This window comes from Rhinolophus ferrumequinum, chromosome 23, assembly GCF_004115265.2.
Source record: "Rhinolophus ferrumequinum isolate MPI-CBG mRhiFer1 chromosome 23, mRhiFer1_v1.p, whole genome shotgun sequence".
NCBI lineage: Eukaryota > Metazoa > Chordata > Mammalia > Chiroptera > Rhinolophidae > Rhinolophus > Rhinolophus ferrumequinum.
Window position 1 is genome coordinate 12701337 of NC_046306.1, and position 26067 is coordinate 12727403.

At 43.2% G+C, this 26067-nt stretch overlaps 1 protein-coding gene across 3 annotated transcripts in view; it reads right to left on the bottom strand.

Annotated features, from left to right (window-relative positions):
- Positions 1 to 2486: 2486 nt before the first annotated feature.
- STK4 (serine/threonine kinase 4) overlaps positions 2487 to 26067 on the bottom strand; it is an 80672-nt gene continuing 57091 nt past the window's right edge. For all 3 annotated transcript variants that reach the window (XM_033095175.1, XM_033095177.1, XM_033095178.1), the window contains one exon: positions 2487 to 4454. In XM_033095175.1, the coding sequence (XP_032951066.1) occupies positions 4296 to 4454 (159 nt within the window). In that variant the 3' untranslated portion in view covers positions 2487 to 4295. The remainder of the gene's footprint in view (positions 4455 to 26067) is intronic.

Below are 26067 nucleotides of genomic sequence, written 5' to 3' on the forward strand. Positions count from 1 at the left end.
CAACCAAATTTACTCTCTATCCTACCTACCTACCTCTCGCTGGCTTTGGATTCTAGAATAAACACAAGTCAATGTCATGAAGGTTCACAACACCATTATCCAGGCTATAGATGGAGGGTCTCATTTTTAAAAAAAGGATAGTCTGTGGTCTGAAGTACAGTTTATTTAAAACAAAGGTAACATGGTGTAGGAAGAACGAAGGAGGGAGAACAATTCCAACATAAAAGCACATAGGAAGCATCTCAAATGAAGAAAAAAAAGCAATGGAGGAAGCTATGTCTCATACATATACAAACTGCTGACTTTGACTGATTATTTACATCCAAACCTTATAAAATAGCATTTCAAATCAGCACTGAAGCCAGTGTTATTAGTTTTTGTTACAAAAAATTAAACCTACAAACTTCACATTTTAAAGCTGTACATCTGCAACAGCATTTATGCTTGTTTTTCAAAGTTGGTCTGAGTGTAAGCTGGTGGAAGAGGATTTTATTTTCCCCAAACACAAATAAGGACATGGGTTCCAAAGACAACGAATATAATCCCGATGAAAACACAAACATAGTGCTTAAGAAAGGATGGGGTGGGAGGGTGTAGATTGGGCAGGAACAATTTTCTAGTAAATAAGAGCTGCAATTTTTAGAGGCAACATGGTATGCTAGAAAGGGCACTAGAATAAGAATCCGGAGAACTGGATTTGAATCCTGGCTCTGCCATATTCTAGCTATGAATGGACTTTAATCTCGCGGAGCCTCAGTTTCCTTATCTGTAAAATGAGGACAACAATACCTGTATCTCCCAGAGCTAATATGTCTTAATAGATACAGGACTTTTCAGAATCTACTTCTTCTTGAGTGAATTTAGTACTTTGTATCTTAAAAAAAAACTGTCCATTTCATTTAAATTCACTGAAACAACTTTATTAGCATAAAGTTGTTCATAATATTGTTATTAGCCTTTTTATATCTGTAGGATCTATAATGATGTTACCTTTCTCATTCCTGATACTGGTAAAAGCTTTTGAGTTTTAAATGGTGTAATAAATTTCTGGCATCTGGCAGGTGCTCAATAAACATTTCCTGGATCAGAATCTATAGTCTCAAGGAGTTAAGGCTATAGTGCTTAAGTTGCTTCAGAGAATTGGTTCTGTCCGTCCATCCATCCATCCATCCATCCATCCAAACATTCACATCTCTCTATCTATCTCTCCATCCACCCATCCATCCATCCATCCATCCATCCATCCATCCATCCATCCATCCATCCATCCAAACATTTATCCAACAATCCAATTGGTTGGGAGAAGGGGCAATGGAAAAAGAAAAATAGAAATTTGCTTCAAAATTACTGATGAGGAAGCAATTAAGATATTCTTAGAAAATTTGAGTTTTTTAAAGACACAATTCGGGGGTGGGGGTGGTCATCGTTTCTTAGGAGAGAATAAGTGAGGGGCTAAGAGTTACCTGGAAGCTTGAGTCCCAAATGCTCAGGCAAAGACTAACGCTCAGGGCTCAATGAAAGCAAACTAACCTATCTTGAATTTAGAATTCAAAGGGGAAAAAAATGACTAGGTTGACTCCTCTGCCTTCCTATCACTAGAAAACAAATACACCTTGTCAGGAAATTTATCTGATCCAAAAGAAATTGATTTCTGGCAAAGGACTCTGTCTAGCTAGACTGTGTACTCTGTTGGACCAGCCTGTTGGGTGCACACATGCTTGAAACAAAATAAATTCCAGATCAAGATTCATGACCCAAGAAAATTTATGGGGAAAAACTGAACCTTCTTTTACTTAGATCTAGCTTATAAAGGGAGAAAAGGGCATTCCCTTCCTGTCTGGCCAAGTGCAAAGTCCTTTTTAAAAGGGACTCAAGCAGGACTGTTCATTAGCAGATGGTGTGGGGAATGGCTGCTCCATGCATTGGTTTCTAAAACTCACGTACTTGGCTGTCAGACTTGACTACTAATTCAGTTTTTTCCCAACTTAAAAATGCCCGTTAGGAGTTAGTCTGTACACGAAAAGGTGGTTGCTTCCTTTTAAAGAGACTTGTGACTTTCCTTTTCCCTGTAAATACTGGTCCCATGTGATGCTCTGAATCCTGATTCTACCACTGACTAGCTGTGCTGCCTTGGGAAAGAACTTTTTTTCCTTCTCTGAACCTTTTTCTTTATCTATGAAATGGGGCTGACACATACAGCCTACCTAGCTCAGTGCCTGGCATATCATAAGTGGCCAACGAATGATAGCTGCCATTATTCTAGTGGGATCCTCAAACTGTCTTCTATTCTCTATATCTGCCAGATACCGTTTTTCCCTGAAAATAAGACCTAGCCGGACCATCAGCTCTAATGCGTCTTTTGGAGCAAACATTAATATAAGACTTGGTCTTATATTAGATGAGACCAGGTCTTATATTATAGTAAAATAAGACTGGGTCTTTCTTATATTAATTTTTGCTCCAAAAGATGTATTAGAGCTGATGGTCTGGCTAGGTCTTATTTTCGGGGAAACACGGTAGCTGCTTAACTGGCTTGCTGACCAACAACTGCCTCTTGCATTTTTAAAAACTTGCTTTAATAGCAAAGAATAGAATGTGGCCACAGAAGAGGAACGTTCCCTGCCTTTCCACTGATTCCCAGGTTGGGAAGCAAAAGCAATTATGGAGTCAAATTACAGTATCTTTAGGTGCAACCTAGTCACAGCCCCGTATCTGAGAGGAAGAGCTCATTTGAAAATAAAAACACATTTGACTTTCCCTACTGTCTCCTCCGTGTGGAGGGACTAAATGACAAGTGGCTGAGCTGAGGCTGAGGAAGGGCTCCGTGCGGCCTGTCATAAGCCCTCTGATTTGCTTTTGGCCCTCAGTCTGCCTGCATGAGGCTTGTCTGCGATCCGGCAGATGTTGCAGAGCCAGGGAATGCCTGAAACAGAATGATTTGGCTCCCCCGCAAATCTCTTCATAGCCAGTCACCCACTGAAGAGACAAAGCAAGGGCACGTTTCCATCAGCAGGCTTTCCTGGAACAACCTAACCAAAACAGACACAAGTTGCTTCCGCGGAGAAGGGGCTGTGTGGCTCAGCAAAGCGGGAGTGGGGAGTCGTGAGGTCTAGTCCCAGCTCCTACTTTAACCTGCTTTGTGATTTAGGCCATGTCACTTGCCCTCTCCAAGCCTCAGTCAGACCAGATGATGTCTAGGGTCCCTTCCAGCTCTGGCCTTCCATATGTCTGGGTTGAGCCTCCTGGTGAACAAATCTTAGTCTGATAGTCACTGATACTTTCCAGACCCCTTAGCAGTAAAATAAAAAAGAAAACAGTCATATACTTGAATGTGGGTCATAAAATCAAGGCCCCCTACCCCGGTCTATAAGGAGTGGGGAACAACATGCCCTGGGAACGACGAGAACTTGGGAAACCCTGTCCCTTTTGTGGGTTGGACACAGCCCCGCGTGTGCGGAGAGCTCCTGGTAGGCCTGTCCCCTCAGTGGATCATGTCTCTTCTTAAGGCATTGGGCCAGTATCTGTGCTGTGACTTTAGGCAGCTGGGAGAGGGGAGGTGGATGAGAGACGCTGACACCGCAAAGGCCAATTTGCAAAGAAGGCGCCAGGCTTCTCCTGGGACCCGCAAAGTAAACGCAACTCTCAAGGCTTTGCCCTGGACATCACCAACAGCTCCAGAGGCCGGGACGGCCCACACAAGGCCGAAACCGTGGTGGAAACTGGCCCAAACCTAGTATTTAAATGCAGCCCTGCAAACGGGAGAGCTTGGCTCCTGGGAGCGGGTGCCCCGGCGGCCCCCGGTGTCCTCTGCCCTCGTGTTGCACAGTACCGTAATCTTACAGAAAAGAGGCCAACGGTTTAAAACTGTACCTGTACAGAGATGCCACCACACTGCGTGGGGGACCTACTTATAATTTATATATATATATGCATATTTATATTTTTTAAAAAAGTCCTCCAGAAAGAACAATTGAAAGCTATTGGGAGAAGGAAAACAAAAGACAATGTAAAACTTTCCCAGCTATCACTCAACTAGGAGTCTCTGTTCCTGGGGTTTAAAACTGAGTTTAAAAGCGCCAAGAGAAGTCCTGTGAAATAAGAAACCTGATCAGTTTCGACACACACACACCAGGGTGGCACGCTGACCGTCGAGGCAGCCCGTCCGACTGGCGCATGTTCCTGAGTTCGCGAAGGTGCTGTGGAGGAGTGACGGCGTAGAAGGTAGAAGTGTTGGCTAACAAGCTTGAGGTTGCCGAGGGCCGGGGTGGAAGCGGGGCCCTCACAGCTGGCCTGGCTCAGAAGTTCTGTTGCCGCCGCTTCTTAGCCTCGATGGCGTCCAGGATTGGCTGCCGCTTCGACTGGTACTTCTGCCGGATCTCTTCAATCTCCTGCTCCATCATGGGGTCCAGGGCCACAAGCCTCTTCTGAAGGTCCTCCACTGTCCAGCTCTTAAGCTAGAAGAGAAGTGGAAAGTACCGTCATGACACAGCCCAGGTCAGCGGCAGAGCAGCAGAGACGTCAGCCTTTGCAGGCACCCGGAGGGAAGGGAGAGAGGAGGACATGTGGGCTGTCGTTGGACAGTGACAGGTCATTCAAATAAATGGCACATCACCAATCTTTCCTGAAACAATTTATCCCTGGAAGAGTTCGGAAAAGTGCTACTCTCTCTGATTGACAGCGCTTTGGGAACTTTCACCTCCCCTAGCTTTTAAATTAATTACGTATGGACTCACTGTTAGGGCATTAAAATAACAGTAACTCAGTGTATGCAGAATAATGGCTGCCTCCTAGTTCTTGTGCTACCCAGGAGATGGGCATCTGGACAGTGACCACGCCTCCTTCTGGACACCACACCAGGGAGCACGGATGCTCTCCCCCAACCCCTGCCTTCCCACCCCCCCAATGTCTTGGCGCTGTCGTCCTAATCATCACTAACATTGGGGGCTAACCATCAGCCAGGCCCCACGCTAAGCACTCTATGTGGATTAGCTACATAAATGTCTTGGGAATATAGACATCACCCTGGGGTGGGGGTGGGGGCACAGAGATGGAGAAACCCTAACCCTTCCGAGCTAAGATTTCCGTCATCCAGAGAGGAAAACAGGACTTGATATATAATAACACTGACACTTACGTAGTCCTTTCTACGTGCCAGCCATCCTGACATGTTTACGTACATTGTGTCATTTAATCCTCACTTGAGTATGCTATTATCCCCGTATTACAGATGAACAAGCCACAAAGAGAGGCTACGTAACTTGCCCAGCGTCTCACGGCCATAAGTGGCAGAGTCAAGATTCAAACCCAGAGTCCACATTCTCCGCCAGCATCGCTTCTAGGAGGAGTGCAACTCTTGACCTTTACAGTTGACTCAGGCAAGTTCCCCATCTCTCCAGGCCTTCCTCAGCTACAGAAGTGGGACAGCCGTGCCTCATCAGGTTTATTATTAGGCTTAAATGAGATCAGGCCTGAAAAGCTGCTAGCACCGTGCCTGCTACCTTGTGTGCATAAAGATGGCACTACCCGTGACAACCTCCCTCTTCACCAAAGCTGTGTCCCTGGCTGCCGGCGAGTGGCTTCAGTGCTGTGTGGCTGGGGGTCTTCAGTGCATCCAAGCAAGGCCAGTCCTGGCGGGCAGGGTGGGAAGGAATGCAACACCATCCTCAGCGGGTGGTGATCAACTCTGTGAGCTCACAAACCAGTTTAATAGGTCCAGTGTTTCGAGAACTCAAAAGGCTCCCTCTCAAGGCTTAGGAGAGATTTATAGAATCATCACCTCCCGCAGCCCGTTCCTGAGGCCCCAACAGGGAAGTGGTACAGGAACGTGGGTGAAGGGGCCTCTTTCTGTCCCTGCTTCCTTTAGAGCATGGGGTGTGAGTGAGTGTGAAGTGCTATAGCGGCCTCCCCAGAAATGGCTGAGTGACCTGTCACCACAGGAATTTTCCTTGGCCCGCTTCAGGGAGGTTGTCTGAGAAGTGAGAAAAGCCTAACAGTTCAAGACGAAAGGTTCTTTGTAACCTGAGAATGGAAAGACTTGAGAGTGTGGGGAAATGCTGGAACCTCAGGCTGAAAAAAAAATGCCTTTTTCTTTCCAGCCTGTAGTTTTATACCATCTAGGAGGTTGGTATTCTTGGCCCAGAGACACCCCAAAAAGTGATGCTTGCCTCGTCGTTAGCTTTTCCAATTCCTCTCCCAAGAGAGAACACCCCAAACCTAATACTGAATGTTACTGGTAGCGAAGGACTTCATCTGTGGGACCCCAGATCCTAAGTCTCTACTGGCTGTGTAACCTTGGACAAATAACTTCACCTCTTTGAGCCTCGGTTTCCTCCTCTGGAAAACAGATAATACTAGTTCCTCCATGAGGATTAGAAGAGTTAACGTTCTTCGCCTGGAACTTCCCATAGTACATATTTGGCAGATAGTAAGCATTCCATAAATGGCAGTTATCTCTGTTGTTATTAATAAGTGTTACTGTTGTTCTTGTTCTTGTTATTATTATTAAAAAGTCTTTATTCACCTCTCATTAACAAGCTGTTCCAGTAACCTCTGATCCCAGCCAGAATCAAATAAGTGAAAAAGAAAATACTCTATTTTGGGCTAACAGTGCCTCAGGGTTGGCATTTGCTACAATGCCCACTAACTTATCTATAGTTTAACAAAATATTTTTCATCTATCCATCCACCCATTTATGAAATATTCTTTGAATATCTGCTATGGACCAGGCACTGTCCAAGGCACATAGGATACAGACAGGAAAATTCTTGTGGTGACAGGTCACTCAGCCATTTCTGGGGAGGCCCCTACAGCACTTCGCACTCATTCAAATCCCACACTCTGAAGGAAGGCGGGAGTATTTTTTTCAGTGAAAACAAAAATAAGAATCAATGCCCTTGTGAAGCTTACATTTTAGTGATGCAAGACGAATAACAACACAGTAAATTAGCAAAGTACTCTTACATTAGGTGATACGTGCTGTGAAAAAAAGAAAAAAATACAGTGAAGGAAGGGGAGCAGGGCATTGGGAGGGAGACTTGCTTTTTGATCCATACATTAGGATGAAGAGTCAGCTGCAAAATGAAGAATGGGAGTGACTGGATCTGCTCTGGCCTCCCAACCTGTTCTGCAGCTTAAGGCCGGCCCCTTCTCCTCCCTGGGCCTTTTTCCCCATTTGTAAGCGAGGGCTGCCTACATGACCTCACAGGTCTTTTTAGTTTTTCAGACTCACTGTTTCTCCAAGTATGAACCGTGGGTCAACCTGCATCGGAATCTCTCGAGCCCCAACCCAGAGCTACTTGATCAGACGCCCCACGAAGTGAGGCACAGGACTTTGCATCCGGGTGTTTCTCATACATCCTCAAATTGGTAAGCATGAATCTGCATCTTCCTGATTGTTTTCCTGTTGCTTCTTCTAGGTTTCTGATTTCTGTGCAGTCTTTCTGCCCTTGATTCTAATCTGGGGGCACAACCAACAAGCACCCAGCCACCTTCAGGCTAATTGACTTGCCCGAAGGCCTTTGAGGCTTAAGTTACACCTGACCGATGAGAACACAGCCAGCCCGTCACCGCTAATGACTGGGTCACACCATCCAGATATGGATTTTTCTGAAAACAAGCTCAGAGAATGGTTTTATGGCACCGAGGGTAGCATTTCACCTTCCTGGTCCTTGGTGGCGTAAATAAATTTTAAATGGCTATCTTGTAGTAAAATAACTGTGGTTCTACAGTTTTGCTACAGCCTGTACCCTGAAGGAGCAAATTCTCAAACCAGCCACGTAGGAAGCGTGAGCTGTTTTCGCTAGCGACAGGCAATACCACCATTTAGTATCTCACCTATCCCCCCAGGATAAACATCCTCTCTGTACAGTGACTCCCACATCTCTAGACCAGAATTCCCCTGGGAACACGTCCAGATCAGATCCTACTGGATCTCGGTCCCTGATGATCTCATATAAATCTGCAACTTACCACATCTAAAACAAAGCTCTGGGTCCTACCCCTCCCTCATCCCCAAACCTCCTCCCCTTACTTCCCAGCCTTCCTCATCTCAGGAAAGGTACCGCCATCCTCCCAGGTGCTCAAAATCATCCCTGACTCTTCCCTTTCCCCCACCCGCATCCAATCCTTGGATCTAATCTCTGAAATACTGGTACAACTCAAATCCAACAACTACTTTTTTCCATCTCCACCTCCAACCCACTAGCATCGCACAGCAACAAACATAATTAAAAATACAAAAATGAACCAGATCACATCACCTCATGTTTCCTAGTGCACTTAGAATAAAATCCAACAAAAAGGCCCACTTCTCTGGCCCCGTCGTGCCCCCCACCCGTTATCTACCACGCTCCCCTTTGCTTAGGACCCGCTAGCCACGCTTTACTGCAGCTCCTCACATAGGCCACTCTGTTCCTGGCCTCAGAGGCTATGCAGTTAATGACCCTTCTGCCCAGTTCTGCCTTGTCCTTTAGGCTTTAGCTCAGATGTCCACTCCTCAGAGAATTCGAGCAAGCCTTCTCTGACCATCGTATCTAGAAAGTCGCCTCCTCTCCATCATTCTCCATCTCAGCCCCTGGTTCTATTTCCTTCAAAACAGTCATGGCCTGTGGGAACCATCAGTGTTGATGTGTTTGCTCATCTCTCGTACTGGGATGAAAGTTCTACGAAGGCAGCAACTTTGTCTTGGTCACTGTGCTGAGTGTAATACGGGCTGAAGGAACGATCGCCCTTCATTTCCGGTCAAACAGTAAAGGAAGCCACAGAATCCAGGGAGCGGGCGACCCCACCGCCCCTAGCACCACCTCAGGTAACAGGCCCCGTCCCCACTGAGGTGCTGAGAAGACTCGGATTGGAACAAAGGAGTGAGTTCTGCCTTCAAAGAACTGACATTCCTTTCAGCATTCTTTCGAAATCAAAAGAAGTCTCTCTTCACTTGATTAAAATTTCCGTGTTTTATACAAAGCAGGTCTCCAATCCTTGCTTAGCTCTAAAGGACATGTCCAATGTAAATTTCTTTTTTTCCCCGACAAAAAAGAACTCCTACTACAAGAAACACACTATGGAAAGAAGAAGATCAAACGAACAGACGTGATCTTTCTGGACAAGACATGATCTCTCTGAATGCCAAGCACAGATTCGCAGGCTCGTTGCTGCAGGTAGGCTGTGCTGGAGAGAACAGACCCCACCCTGGGATTTTGGGCTCTCTTCCTGGGAGAGGTCACAGACAGAAGGAGAGACTAAAAGAAGCCTCTCACTCATGGTTATGTAGAATCCCCTGACCGCCTGGGTGCTAATCAACACTTCAGTCTTGGGGGAAAATGGAAAAGGGTGGGCTCTGAGTCTGACAGGTGGTACTGACATTTGGCGGTTGTCCTCACTCACTGCTGTCTGACGGACACCTCGGCCTCACTCAGCGTTGCCTTTTATCCTGTCTGATGATGTGGTCGGAGGTCTGAACAAGTAAAGGCAACAACGTATGTGCGGGAGAGAGAGAGAGATCTTAAAAAATGAGGCTTCCGGAAATGTGCTGTATCTAAAGCAGGCATTATTTCAGTCTGAAATTCAGCCTTTCCCCGTTTCAGCAGGATCCAGGGCTGACTTACTACTGATTCTACAGAGACATGGAGAAATATGTTAATTACTTGAGCACATGCCATGTGTTCGGCCCTGAGCCAAGCATTTTGTCGACACGGTTTCATTTAACCATCTGTAAGGTAACTATCATTACTGTCCTTTCACAGACGAGGTTAATGAGGATTAGAGCCAGCAAGTCATTTCCCCAAAGTGACACAGCAAGGAGTTGGGAGCGACGTATAATCCCCACGGGAAGGGTTTCTGGAAACGGGTGTGTGTGAGTGACAAATGTGGGGCAACTGGGAGAATTACAAATTTCGCTGACATTAACTACACCTGATTGTCCCTCACATTCCAAAATGCCACTGCTGGCAATGACGGTGATTTGGGGCAAGTTCCGTGACTTCTCTGGGATTTGGTTTCCTCCTTTGTAAAACAGGGATGAATGACGCTGCCTTTCCTCATGTGAAAATGCCAAGTGCCTACTATGTGCATGGCCGTGAAACTGAGGTGCCGTGACTCAACTCAAGGCTGCTGAACACGATTCAAATCTAATTAACCAATTTTACTGGCAGCGCCACGAGGCCAGGAACACTGCTGGGTAACGTGAGAATAAAAGGTGGTATCTGTTGGAGAAGCGGCTGGGTTTAGGGGCAGGAGCACTGGCGCTGAGTCAGAGGGACCTGGGCTCCCTGGGAGCTCTGCCCTTGGTAGCGGGATGCCCGTGGGTAAGTCATCTAATATGTGCCTCATGGTCCCCATTTTTCAGTAGACAGTAACAGTATGTCTCCTACGGGGAAGCTGTGAGGCTTGGCGGTGTGGGCAAAATGTATTAACGTAGTGTTTGGTGCACACCAGAAAGAAAGGGGAGAAGTGGGAGCTACCACCTTAAGTCCTTCCTTGGAAAATGGAGTAACAATTATAAATAGTAGCTGCTGTTGCTGATGAGCTCCAGCTACGGTGCAGGACGCACACCACACACAGAGGAGTCGGCAGTGGCCTCCGTGGGAGAAACCCCACATCAGATGACTCTGGCTTGTTTCCTCTGGGCCAGACCACAGCAAAATCTCAGATTCCAGCACTGGTCTGAATACAGAAGGCTGATGGGAACTGATTTCTTCTCACGTAACTTTAGAAACTGTGAAATTCTGAGTTACACAGTACCGTTGCACAACTGCCTGGATAAAAACTGAGAAGATGTGGCTGATGTTTCATCACAAGTGACAGGTAACTTACGGGAATTACACTGACAATGAACACATTAGAATGTGTAGCAGAGCTTCCTCCTGCCTGGGCCACAAGGCCCACAGTGAACAAACAGGTCCGGTCCTCATCCCAGGTACAGGGTTTACACCTATTTCAAAGTTCTGCTTCTCTGCTGCTAGAGACCCTCACCTCAGAAGTCTATTGTGCAAGCAGTGTCATGAGATGTTCCTAAAAAAACCATCAACGAGAGACATGTCAAAGCTTTAAGGACAAGCTTCCACTCTATACAGACTGTACTGAGCACTCACCATTCTGTGTCCAGTGTCACAAACAGGGTTTCTTAAACACACACCCTTCTGGACAGGTGAGTCAAGCTGAGGCCCTGTCACAGATGTTTTACGGTGGCTAACAAGAAGGAAAGAACACACCTTTGGAATTTAGCAAGATGACAAGGAAGCTTGACAGAAGCTAAAAAGTCAAATGAAGCCACTGCATACCTTCAACACCAGCCCTAGAAGGTGGGCAATGGAGAGAAGGTACAACAGTCAGTCAAAAGGCACCGAGGGCACTGACTTTGTTCCACCAAAGATACTCTTTCTTGTCTCTGTCTAGGAGTGGATTCTAGACTGGGAGAGGTGACTCCAGTAAGGTAAGATTTGTAGGTGATGCAATAATCTCTCAGCAGATGAGTGAGCAGATAGTCAAGCGTAAAAGCAAGGACGCTGACAATTAAATCACAACTTGAGTGGATTAAGTAAATACCAAACCATTCAGTTTCAAAAGATACTGCTCTGTAAGTGAACCTTGTGAGAATTTTAATGAGAGATTTCCTCTGATTCAAATTATGGTCATGCCAAATTATGCTTTCGTCATCAGGCCCTTATACAATCCCCCTCATGCTTTTCCAATAAGGAAGAAAAGTTATAAAACTATTATCAATTAGAGATTCCTTCAATTCCATTTTGAGTTTATGATGACTTCAAATCAATACATGGAACTGTTATCAGAATTCCAACCAAAGAAAACATGACTGCCTATATATAAAATATATACCAAGAAGACTGGAATGAAATGCAGACTGAAAGCCTGGGTAAAACAAAGAGATCTGGCTCAGGGAGGCCTGGTGATAGGACGAGAGCTCAGACATGGGCCCGACGACTGGTCTCAACCAACCTGAACACTGAATCCAGACAGTCTCCCACCTAGAGAGGGCTCTGTATGTGTGTGTTGAAGTGCATGATTTGATAAATGGTATAAACAAAAAGACAAAAAGCAAAAGATTTTTTCTTTGAACACTGAGGTTTACCTATAATATAAAGTATGTTACTTGCATACTGTTAGTAATAATAAATATGGACGTGATTTATGGAAAATTATCCTTCAAGTCACGTGACAAAATTCATTTTTGAAGTAGTACTTTTGCATGCTTAGAATTTACTCCAACTCTGTTCTGCCATGAACCTTCACAACTTCCTCATCACGCACCTGCTCTTTTGTTGTTCCTATTTTGTTTTTGTTCTGTGAGTTTTCTAATAGCCTTTGGCCAAAGGTAATAAAGTTTTGGCCAAACCAAGATTTTTTCTTACCACCATGACTCTGGCTTTTCCCAGAAAGAACCCATAGGAAATTTCACACCTCAAATACAAAAGAATAATGGGTCTCACGATGCACTGCACTGCTCCTACATAACATTAAATCTTTAATTATCAAGATGCAGGGAGTACCTGCTCTGTGTCAGACACATGTGGTAGGCCTGGCTTGGGGGCAGGAGTAGGGGGGCAGATGATAGGGGTGGTGGGTGAGTCAGGGTGCGTACGGGCCAAAACAGTATACATAGCAGGACCCCTTTAAGACGTGGAGACAGACGAGGTAGGTAAGGCATGAAAACAAGCTCCCACCTGAGGCCTGCTGAGTCAGTACCTGACGATGCTGATAGTGAGAAGAGCTGCTTTAACCGAGCGCCAGGTTAGGTACTGTGCTCAGCACTTTACAAGCATTAGAACAGTCTGGGAAGTAAGTGGTATTAGCCCATCCCACAGAGGTGGAAACTGAGGCTTAGGGGGATACAGGAATTTGCCCATGGCCCCAGAGCCAGGAAGTGTAAGTGGCTGAGTTAGAGGTGAGCCCCAGCATGTCCGACTGCAAAGCCTCAGCCAACTCCGTGTCAAGGCAACATGTGCTACAGGAGATGAGAGAAGACACCCCTGTGGTCAGAGCCTCTGAGAGAAAGAGCTTGCCATTTTATACAGTTAGAGTGCAAACAAGGGCCACTCACTCTAACTCGGGGAAAAGTCTGAACTGTAGAATTTTTACAAATGAACAAATCTCCATTTTCAAGGAACCACCACCACACTTGAGATATAAAGGAATAATAAAATTAGGTTAAGTAAATGAAAGGATATCTGAGTTCTTTTGTCAGTATTACCATAGCTCCTCCAAATTCCTTCAGGTGCCATACTTTCCAACCTCCATGCTTCTGCTGAATATAATGCTCCCTGTCTTAGCTTCGGGAATGCCCATTCAACCTTCCAGTCCTGCCCAAGCTCCTGCTCCTCTCTCTTTCCGGCTACCTTTTCCTTTTACGAAAGTGGGAGCTATTTCAGAGTAGGAACTACATCTAATATAGTTTCAGAGTGTCAGGCCAGCAGAAAAGAGTTCTCAATAAATATTTAACAAAGAAATATACCCTTAATCATTAAGCCCTGACTTGAAATGGATACTGACGTTTTACTGGGTTCCCTCCATTATTAGTAAGACGCTGAGCTTTTCAGAAGCTTTGAAAATACGTAATCAATACAAAAGCCTAAGAGTATAAGTTTATTAATAAGGTTACGTCAATTACTCCAAACTCAAAACGAACAGCTCATCCAGTGTCCTCACTGCCATAAAGGTACACGGAAAACAAGGACATAAAAATTCGTTCTAGTCTTGGTTGCTGATGATTGCTCTTGAAGAAAAAGTCTATTTGAAAGGTTTTTAAAAATGAACAAGTCTCGTTATTTCACACTTGATAAAGCCACACTGTGAGAGGACAACTTTCAGGAAGTTAGCAAACACATAGTTTAGAATACTTACACCTCCTAGAGGAACTGTAAATGTCTAAAGAAGGTAGAGCGCAAGAACACAGCGTGTTAGCTCCCGCTATTTGAAAGCACTCAAGGGTGACGTCAAAAGTGTCATCATTCTTGCGGGGATATTAATCTTTCAGAAGGTTAAGAAAACCTAAACACCGAGCTGCTGTTTTAATGTAGCTTAATAATTCAGGAAAAGGGCGAGCTGATCACATAAGAACCCCTGTAAGTTGTGCCTCTGGACACTTTCTCAGGCTGGAAATTTCCAAGATAACAAAGAGGCTGGGCTTTTCTCTCTTCTCTTGCCAAATGAAAGAAGCCCAAAGAATCCTGAGCAAACCTGAAAGCTAACAAACAAATTGATCTCACTTTACTTAATAGAGGGAGTCTTAAAAGGTATCTTCAGACCAAATAGGATCCAATTTAAATACACTAAAAGAACAAAATGTTTACAGAAAACTGGAGAATCCAAAGAAAGTTCCCTGAGTAAGCTGTTTTGCGGGCCTAAATTTTTACAGTTTGGACTTTCTTAAACTGGGAAAACTTGTACGGGAACAGCACTCAATTTCTGGAAAGTGTATACAACGTCTGTAAGTAAGCCCTACTGCTGGGAAAGTCCATGTAATGAAGGGTCAGAGATTTACAACCTGAAGACCCCAAAGTAAATATTCTCTCAATATCCTTTGAGAGAGAAAGGAATTCTGCAACAAAAGCAGACAAGGGCTCTCTGCAAGGCACATCAGAATATTTCTGCAATGGCCTCAAGTCTTGGGACCTGAGTCCCCTGCCGTGTCAAAAACATAAATCAGGTCTGGACGGGGGGGGGGGTGTGTGTGTGTGTGTGTGTGTGTGTGTGTGTGTGTGTGTGTGTGCAATACTTTCAATTCTACCAGAAACACGTAACTGTTAAATAGGGACTTTTCTGATTCTTTTATTTGTCTGATTTAAGATTGCCTAAAAAAGATGGTTCATTCCTATTCTGTAAAAGTATTAATGTGTATATGTCCTAGATACTTTGGGATCACCCTTTATTCTTTTCAACAAGTGTTTAACTGGTATGAATAATCAAATGTGACTTAATTTATTCCATGGTGATACTTTTCAAACGTGTATAAATTCATACCAGGAAAGTTCTTTGTCAAGACCACGTGTCCTAGTTTTCTGACTCAGAAAGGATGATCACCATCTTCCTAGCGGTATGTTCATCTAAATTCAGTTAAAAACACACAGCTTCTCTGGTATGAAACTGTTCTTTAAAATATAAATTCACGTATTCAAAAGCTAATGCTCAATGGCAAGGATCAACAAAACCAAAAGCTGGTTCTCTCAAATGAGTTCAGGGGGAAAAAAAAATAAAAGAAAAACCTCTGAGAAATTTGATCAAGAAAAAAAGAAACATATATTAGGAATGAAAGGCAAGCTAGAATTACAAGTTTTAAGACCCAAAACTTTATGCCAAAATATTAAAAAACTTAGATGAAATCAAGATTTCTAGGGGGCAAAAACAACAACAACAACCCTAGACTTATCTGGAATAAAACCAAAAAGATTATGGACCAGGAATTCTGGACCACAAGAATAAAGCGGGAGGAGATGGATTGTTAAAAATGTATACTGGGGCCGGCCTGGTGGCTCAGGTGGTTAGAGCTCCATGCTCCTAACTCCGAAGGCTGCCGGTTCGATTCCCACATGGGCCAGGGCGCTCTCAACCACAAGGTTGCCAGTTCAATTCCTCGAGTCCCGCAAGGGATGGTGGGCAGCGCCCCCTGCAACTAAAATTGAACACGGCACCTTGAGCTGAGCTGCCGCTGAGCTCCTGGATGGCTCAGTTGGTTGGAGCACATCCTCTCAACCACAAGGTTGCTGGTGGGCTGTGCCCCCTGCAACTAGAAAACAGCAACTGGACCTGGAGCTGAGCTGCACCCTCCATAACTAAGACTGAAAGGACAACAACTTGAAGCTGAACGGCACCCTCCACAACTAAGATTGACAGGACAACAACTTGACTTGGAAAAAAGGCCTGGAAGTACACACTGTTCCCCAATAAAGTCCTGTTCCCCTTCCCCAATAAAATCTTTAAAAAAAAAAAAATGTATACTGAAACGACAGCGCTACAGAGGATGAAATAATCTTTGAAAATAGAGACAACCATGATGATATTGAGCAATGGTGCTTCCCCTATAAACCGGGGGGGGGGGGGGGAAAGAAAAGTGAACTCCCAATTCCCAGTTCTGGCGCCATGACAGACTACTGAGATAACTCCCCAAACTTCCTCCTGTGAAAAGGGAAGTCTCTAGGCGCCAGAAACATTGTAAGTATGCCCACCCCATTTTATTATAATGCTAACGTTATTTCCAGTCAACCTAGAAGACATAAAGGTAGGGCAGAAGCACGAGCAGAAGCCTTGCCAATGTGGCCTGGTGAGTGGGCAGGATTTAAGAACTCATTGTATAACGATTACAGTAAGAGTAAGAATTATATAAACCGGCATTTACAAACACTTATTAAGCATTATTAGCTGGTCACTATGTTAAGCACTTCCATGTATTATCTCTTTTGATTTTCATTAAATCTTACAGCTATAATGATTGACCTGATTCTATAGATGGGAAATTTGAGGTGTGCAGAATTTTATAATTTGTCTGAGGTGCAGGCCCCAATTGGCAGAGACCAAAATTGAATCTGGTTCTATCTGACTCTAGTCTGTACTTTTAATGAAACATCACCCAAAATCTACCCTTGGTCAGGTGCTTTCACACTTGTAATCTTAGTTATAGAGAGAATGATGTGCAAAGACACCAGCAACGCAGCACTGAATACACAGATTAGCCAAGATTTAGTTGCTCGCCTTGGTAACAATGAGTTAGCACAAGGCTGGCAAGGTTTACTCAAGTCACGTTACCGTAATACTCATCTCCATCTGTAAAATGGAAAAGCCAGATAATCCCAACCAATTGTCTGTAGAGTTTCTGTGAGAAATAATCAAAATAAGCACATGGGTAGCAGAAGTTTCCTGGGGCCAAATTTTGGCTGCGATAAAAAAAACACAGCATCTTCCTGCGGAGCTTTTAAGCAACATGAACTATTTCCCAACTTGTGGAATTCCCCCTTCTTCGCAGCAATGACCAGAAGTGGTCAAGAAAACTTTGGGTGATGCCTCTTGTTGGAGGTGTAACAGGAGTTAGAGCACATGCCCGTTAAGGCCCCGTTCTGTTCTGAAAGCCTGTATTTCTATGAGTGACACAGTACTGGAACAGCTTACCGAGCGAGATGATGGCTTTTAGGAATTCAAGACAGATGCCACTTGTCAACTGTGCTTTCAGGGAAGCCACGTGGAAGTGACCGAGGGACAGCCATTTCTAGGGCCTGGGGTGCCAAGATACTATTTGCAGGTCTTAGGATCCATTTCTGACCTTCTGTTCTAAGTTATCTACATCTAAATTATTTCTTATCACTATTCATATTGTCTACCCAAATTCACAACACCCAAGGTCTGGATTCAGCTCTTTGGTTCACCATGTGTTTGAGATAAAAATCACCCTATATTTTAAAAGCAGAGAATAATTGGCCACGAAGAGTGAACTTGAAAGAAAAAGGAGGCCAAGTAGTCTGAGAACCAAACAAAGGAAATGAGAAATAGGGTCAAGCTCACACAGGCTGCTGCCATTTTAAGCAACCTCCTGGGTCACAAACCACCGGCATTTAAGTCTTGCTCTCAGCGCCATTTCCATAACTAAGTTAAAAACCAAGCTCAAATCAGCCAGCCCGATTCACCCAGCAGAGCCAGGCTACTGTGACTTGAGACAAAGACGACATTCATGTGCCATGTGGTTTCTCAGAAAGCATATCTCAACAGCAGGTTTCCCTGGCAGTTTTGGACACATATTTCTTTTTCAGACTGCTGTTCTTGGCTGGTTTTCTGAAAGTGAAAAGTACAAGATCTCATTATATTCCCAAGTACAAATGAATTCAGCCTTAACATACTTTCAACGCGGCTTTACAGGAAAAACAAGAAATTTGAAACAAAAATAGTATACCCTGTCAAGAACAATTTAGGATAGTCTTCTCACCAGAAAGTCCTCCGCATGATTATTACCTCAGTAAAGGTCCATTAACATGCAACTGCTGTTTATCCTGGCGAGCTCCTGGGCGTTCACGTGGCCACAGGAGGGTCGGAGACTGAAATACTCGGCTCGGTCTCCATTCATCTTTCTTCCAGCACAGGATTATGAAAAGGAACTCATCAAAGAAAGATGAAAAAGCAAACAAGCATGGAGATCGTCCAGAACAGAATGGCAGAAGCCTGAGAATACAGGGTCTGATGTTTAATATCCTAGAGTCACACACTCGACAGACAAAAAAAACCAACCACAGAAGCAAACACCAGACTTCAGCTCCTAAACCGGTAGTTGACAAGAAAGACGGCCTGGCCTAGTAAGTTAGAATGATCTAACGGCAACCTAACTCCAGCCAAAAAAGTTCCAAATACTAAACACCAGATAAATGGAGAAGAGTTAAGTCAATCAAACTAATATAATGTGATAGACTATTTGGTAGCCAACAAAAGAGATGATCATATAAATGTGTTTAATGATATGAGAAAATGTTTACGATACAGTAAGTGAAAAAAAATCAAGACATTGTATTACACATATGGAATGATCTCATACGGTCATATATATTATGATATATACATGTACAATAATATGTAAGTATACAAAAACTGGAGGCAAATGTATTAAAATGTAAAAACTGTGATTATTGCTGGCGGTGGTGGAATTGTAAGAGAAATGCTCTTCTCTAAGCTTTTCTTCAATTTCTAAACTTTCTACGATGGGCATGTATTCTTTTTACAACGAAGAGGGGGAAAAAAGAGCATTGCAACATCCTAGAAGAGCAAATCAACTCTAAAAAAGAGGACGAAAAATAACATTTATTAAGTGCTTCCTCTAGGCCAGGCACTGTCCTAAGTGCTTTACCTGTATTATCTCACTTGATATTTAAAACAGCCCTATGAGATAGGTGTGACTTTTATCCATATTTGATAGGTACGGAAATCGAAGGTTAGCCAGGTGACATAATAGGTGGAGAAGATGGGCTGAACCCTAACAGAGTGGCTCTGGAGGTTTTAACCACAGGGCCTTCACCCCAAGGCAGAATCTGCCTTCCTTACAGGAGGCTGGACTTAAAAACAAGCATCGATGATAAAACCTACTCTGAGAGACACTACAATAATTTAGGAGAATATGGCTACAAAAGAGGAACCTGCCAAGGCACTACACTGCTCAGGTACATTCTTAAACTGGACGAACTGAAAAGCACCTCTAACTGAAGTGATAAAGAGAAGATCTGTGAAAGAGCCACACACACGACTGGTGAAAATACACCAGTACAACAAATGCAATCCACAGCTAAATTCTACAATACAGAGAAGGCTGGAAAACACTGTCAAAGAAAGACTCCTGGTATCTATTCATCAAATGGCCAAGAGAAAAAAAATACACGCATTTTAAAGACACAATAGTAGGACTTGGTCGGAGAGGATTTGAATTGGCTCCACCCTCAAAACAACAGCCCCCAACAAGAGACACTGCCCATTGGAGGCTAGAGAATAGAAAGAAACTTATGAGAAAAATAAAAAGCATTGTACATGATGCCAAATGATACCATCTGCCACCAGCCTAGGAGGACCCCTGACTCTTTTTTCAGTCCAGCTCTGAAGGCCTTTTCAGAAATAATCAATTTTGCTTGGCAAAAAGGCATCAAGACATAGAAGTACTTTGGATCAAATTCTGTGGAATCAGCCTATTTGAGATGCATTCAAGTGAATGCCAAAACCAATATGGTGTTCTGTTCACAGCTCCTTTCTAGAGGCTTTAAAAGCAGAAATATTGAAACTCAGAGGTAAAAGTGGAAACTTTCTATCTATAAAAACAAGCCACTTTCAGATACCAGAAGATATCAAGATTTGGTAACTCCAAATTCACCGTGTATATTAAAAATTGTTGGTTGTTAGGAAAATTGGCTAGCTGTTTAGAAATACATGAAGCTGGATTATTATCACTACCTCACTTTTTACACCAAGACAAATTCCAGACAGAATACCAAAAAAGAAAAAAAAATCTAAAACAAAGTAAGGGTTAATATTTTTATAACCTTGCGGTGGGAAAATATTCTAAACATGGTATAAAATGCCATAAGTCACAAAGGAAAAGCTGCTAAATCCAAGTATATAAAAATTCAAAATATCTAAACAGACACCATATATAAAGATTTAAAAAACTGGGGAAGTATCTTTACCATATATGTTTATAACCCTACTTGGTTTCCATTAACCTTTCTTCCAGCACAGGATTATGAAAAGAAACTCATCAAAGAAAGATTAATAAGCAAACAAGCATGGAGATAATCTAGAACATAATGGCAAAAGTCTGAGAATATAGGGTCTGATGTTTAAATTCCTAGCTTAACTCACACATTCAACAGACAGAAAAACAACCACAAAAGCAAACACCAGGCCTCAGCTCCTAAAGAACTCTTTGAAATCAATAAGGAAATAAGAATTCCATTAATCATTAGATAAATCACACAAACTGGCAATGCAGACACCAAAAACAACAGGGAAATTTGACAATATGTGTCACAACTTCAAATTTTATAAGCAGTTTGACCCAAGCATTCTACTTGCAGGAATTAATTCTAAGGAAATACAAATCATGCAAAAGTTTTATTAAAACAGTGTTTAATATTAAAAAGCCGGAGGCTACCTAAATGTCCAAGATTTGGGGATTAGTTAAATCAGGGGTCACAATGCAAATGTTTTCAGGGGATGGCACAAGAAGTAAAAATAAGCTCAACAGGCCAGTTATAAAACAAAAAGGAAGCGGTGTGACCTGTGGTAAACTGGAGAGCTCATACCCATCTCCTTAATTCAAATTGTAAAATTCATATGTGCTATGGCCAAACTGGCTCCTTCTTCCCCAACCGCCCCTCCCCCATAAGATGCGTAACCCAGACCCATGAAATAAGTACTCTGCGACCAGCCTAGGAGCACAGCCTAGGAGCATCTATTCTATCATGTTCGAGTTGACGCAGCATCACCACCTCTCAGGTTTGGACAAAACCTTGAGGTCACCTGGGCTAACACTGAGCTTCCCTTGAGGCTAGAGTCAGTCAGCCTTGTTTTACAGGCCCAGGAGGGAGGGGAAGGGGAAGGAAAGGGAGAGTGACCTGCGAAGGACCAGTCGTCAGGGAATGAGGACTAGGCTTTCTTTCCAGTGGGATTTTCATTTTCTGTAAGAACCAAACGGAGATGGGAGGAGAGGTGGTGAGAATGAAACAAGGTGAACTCCTCTACATATATCACACACCTTTTCTATAACTAAGTAAAGCTCCACGTCTTGATCAAAGACTAGGAACTCAAGTGCTATTTCTTAAAATTCTCCCACGAAGTGCTGAATCCATAGTATCAGTGTTAAACATTCCTTCAGCAAGAAACGTCTGGGCAGCTGCGGCCCTCATTCACCAAGCTGGCACAGAGGAGAACTGCCACAGATCACGTGACCGACGGTATGTGGTATTTTATCACGAGATCTTAATTCATCCCAGAAACTGGTTCAGATTAATCCTAGTTTATAATTACAGTCTCAACAGCACTTCAAAAGCGGAAAATCTCCACCTCCATCTGGAATGGTATGCTTCTCCCCAATGTGTGAAAATAACTTTATGCTCGGTCCCGCTGTGTCTGGGGACAAGGGCACTTGGGCGAACACAGCAAATTTCCTGACTTTGCCCTTAAGATTTTTTAAACTTCAAAATAGATCCATTGAATGGCGAACAGATTGGTAGTTGCTTAGAGTCACCCCATTTTCCCCACCCCAATGGGGAGGGTGTAGCTCCAAAGCCAACAGGAAGGAGGGACCCTTGTGGTGATGGATCTGCTCTTTATCTTGAGGGAGGAATGTCAATCAATATCCTGGTTATGATACTGTACGACAGCTTGGCACAATGTTACCACTGGGGAGACTGGGTCAAGTACACAGGATCGCTCTGTGTTGTTTCTTACATCTGCATGTGAATCCACAAGTATCTCAAAATAAAAAGTTTAGTTTAAAAAAGAAGGAATATAAATAAGATTTTGAAAAACACATCCAACCATCCATGTCTGAGTAGTCTTTAATATGATTTTCCTAAATAAGGAACAAATGGAAGTAACTGGTGGTTCTGAGTTGCCCTTCCTCCAGCAGCTGGCACCTTCTGAGCCAGTGCTGTGTGCCATGCGATCTCAGCCACAGAAACAGGGGCACTCGATGGGTGATGCCTCCTGGATATGGCTCTCTGTCTCTCTCTGTCTCTCTCTGTCTCTCTCTCTCTGTCTGTCTGTCTCTCTCTCTCTCTCTCTCACACACACACACACACACACACACACACAAGAGCTATTTTATATCTCCCAGGCAGGTGCAGAAGAGAAACAATCTCATCAGAGAAAACATAAAAGGTCTATTTGCATCCATATGTTTGATATTGAAACCCTGTGAACTAGAAGTCACAGCAGAATTAAGCTCATCTTAGTTATGAAATCAATACTTCAAAGCAAACATCACTTAACAAGGACACGGGAGCTGCTGCGGCAGGGCCCTTGAAACTGTGAAGTGTGGTTTGGGCTTGCCTCCTGCCTTTCTTGTTTTGGGCAGCCCACCTCATTATCTTCAACTCTTCCCCTCTGATAGTTCATCTCTCCCACCTAAATATTACACATGTAATAAAACTTACTGAATGCCTACTGTGTGCCAGGTACTCTGCTAAGTAGTTTGAAAGCTTTTTCTAATTTAATCTTCTCAACGACCCTGAGGTAAATGTGATTAGCATCTTCATTCTAGGTTAAGCGACTTGCCTAGAGTTACAGATCTCTCAAACAGTGAAGCTAGGATTGAATCCAGGTCTATCTGGCTCTTGGTGAGTATGTTATGCTGCCTCCTATGTTCATTTTGGTCTCTAGGGAGTCCAAAGCACCTCCCTGCGTTTTAAAAAGATGAGGGAAAAAACGGACATAGACTGAGCATCTTTTCTACGCTTTACACAGGCTATCTCTTTCAGGCTCAAATAACCCCTATGACAGGTATGTATTATCTCCATTTTAAAGAGTAGCAAACAAAGACTGAGAGTTTGAGGGCTCTTAAAGACTTTTTAATCTCACCTTTATTTAGCAGATAAAGAAACAAGAGCCCCAGAAAGATTAGGTGGCTTGCTTAAGGACACAAAGCTAGTTACTGTCAGAGCTGAGATCAGTTTCCCAATGCACTGTTCTCTTTAACTTTATGACAGCTTACTGTAAGCTGTCACTCTGAAAGGAACCAGGATATTAATAATAGAGTAGGCCTGCCAGGCACTTTGCTAAATAAATGCCTTACATGTTTTATCCAACTTGGGTGTAGGCGATTCCCAACACTACAGTTCCAATGTTTTGTACTAACAATTTTCCGAGACGGAAAAAGACAAGCTTCACGTCGGTCAAATGTGTAAGCTAATTAACGTGCTCCTGTACACACAGACGAATGCACGTTCCAAGAAGAAAATACGAAAAGATCTGGAAAATTTTTCAAAGAATGCACAATGGGCTCAACCAATGTAATCAAATAACACGTTTCGAGCACCTCTGTGTGTGGCTACTTGCCAAGAGTCGGGCCCATCAGAGAAAGAAAATATATAGCAGCTGAATTAGGGCACATACAGAACTCACCATCAGAGCATCTGTGACACTTCTCACACAACAAATGCGTGATACTCTGAGAAAAACCATGGTCCTGACATCAGAAAATGTGGATTGAAAGCCTCACTCCATCACTTATTCACCGTGTGCCACGGACAGGGCACCACCTGAGCCTCTGTGTCGAACGAGTGGGAAGGAGATCTATATGCAGGATACTGTGAGGCGAGTGGGACGGAACATTTACAGGGACCTAACCCACAATAAGCCCTCAATAACTGTCATCATTTTCTTCTCAAATTCTGCAACCCTCGGAGAGCAGTGTCCTCGCCAATAAAATGTAAAATACGAGAAGATAAAGGGGAAGCGGGGCATTATTAGTCACAGGGTACAAAGTGTCAGGTATACAAGAGAGAGAAGGCCCAGACATCTACTGTACAACATGTGCCTAGAGTTAACAAGTCTGTGTTGTAAACGTATGTTAAATGTTTTTCTCTGAAAAACAATAATAATAAAAATAAATAAAGGGAGGGAGACAAGATAATCTGCAACCAATATGAAGATTACTAAAAGCGTTCCATATCTATTACTAAGGAAAGAAAAGAAAATTTACAGAGAAGGTAATGCTGAGTAGATAACAGTATGAAAGAGCAAAAATTCAGGAATAAGTGCCTGAATGAAACTGCCAGACACACTGTGACAGAGAGATCACCTGAGTCTATCAAATGTTTGCGTTAGCCCGAAGACTCCTGTACAATAGATACTTTTGTTTCCACAGAAGTTATATTTGGTCAAAACGAAAAGAGTTCTTACAATAATAACGCCTTTGTAGTTAGCATGACATTTCCTGAACAAAAAAAAAGCACAATAACCGTAAAACCCATGATTACAAAGTAAGTAATAAAGCACACCAAAAGGAGGTAAAAATTCAATTGTTCCAACAAGGGGAATTATTTACGTAAGTAATTTAAGGTAACGCAAACCTTTTCTGCATTATGTTCTGATTAAGCATGGAAAAAAAACCATTCACGTCAATAATAAATACTCCTCCAACATTACAAAATGCCCAGCAAGACACCACATACTTGAAACCATTCTCCCCTGTCACTGAAGTTCTCATGACATGTCACATGAAAGATGATTCTTTTACAATCATCTGCTCTGTAACATTAAGTACCTGGTATGTGCCCGGAGCTCACTATCCATTTGTTTTGTTTTTCATGTGAAAAAACACCCAATGGTTATGAGACAAGAAGCAACCTGGGGTTTTGCGTTCTAGGCCTGATTCTAGAACTAAGTAGGAAAGTGGCCGTTGAATGTCTCTGGATTTCAGATCCTCAAACTATAAAAGGGATAAGAAACCTCGTCCTGCCTCCCTCACAGGAACACTCGAAGCATCACCGAACAAAGGAGCAAAATATGAATGCAACTTTAACTCTATTAAATGTTGTATTACCCGAATGTGATGAGAATATTCCCATCAGTAGCAAACAAAAGCATGGCAGAAGTCTGGGCTTAACTACTCCTGTGGCCTTCTCCTGTCTCTGGATTATGTTATTATTCAAAGATCTAATAATTTCTTTTTTACAAAGGCAAAATTGAAAGTGAAATAATAATGAAAGAAGTAGTAATACTTAATACACAATGAACCTAAAACAAACATAAGTAATCTTCCAATTTCTGTGCTGGTAGAATTCTACTACAGTTCTAAATGTGAAGTTGGTTCAAATAACCCCAACTTCCATTTCACTGGGTCCTTCCTCTAACCGTGGGAAAAGCAGCACAGGTGGTATGATGCTTGATTTTTACAGACTACAAACCTGAAACTCAAAGAGGAGGAAGACTCATCCAAGGTGCTGGCTAAAGCCAGGGTCATTCACCCCTCTTCTGACATAATTCAAGGTTCATTCTACTGGTCTACGTTACAAGGTACCCGTATTTTCAAGGAAACTCACTTCCCCCGATGCCCACTTCCATGCTGATAAAGTAACTTTATCGTTCATTTCATGTAGCCCGGCGGCCTCTTTGTACCCTGTGCAAATTCCACACAGGAGATTGCACAGAAGAAGTGAGAGGGCGACATCTTCTGGCAAAACTGTGCGCTGCAATGGAAGTAGTGGGAGAACTTCCACATCTGAAAAAAACGTCAGTGACATTAACAGTCTATTAGATGTGAGAGGTGGGTAGTAAGAAAACCGGTAAGGAGTAGAGATGTAAGGGAAAGAAAGCAAGTGTTGGGAAGTTCTAAACATGATACCATGACCACTTTGGGTAATCAATTCCCAGCTGGTAACAGTTCCAATTCCTTTCTTTTAGAGTAGTTTTTAAAGCAGTCTCTGGGAGCAAGATTTCTTTGGGAATGGCTCTCTGGTTTTATAACGGAAGTGAATGGCCAATCGCTGGGGGGAGGGGTTTAGGTTACTGAAATTCGCTCCATCGACAATGTTTCAAGAAAGAAAGGGGGAGTGGAGAGAAAAGAGGGAGTTAACATTTATGAAGTTCTATGTTGA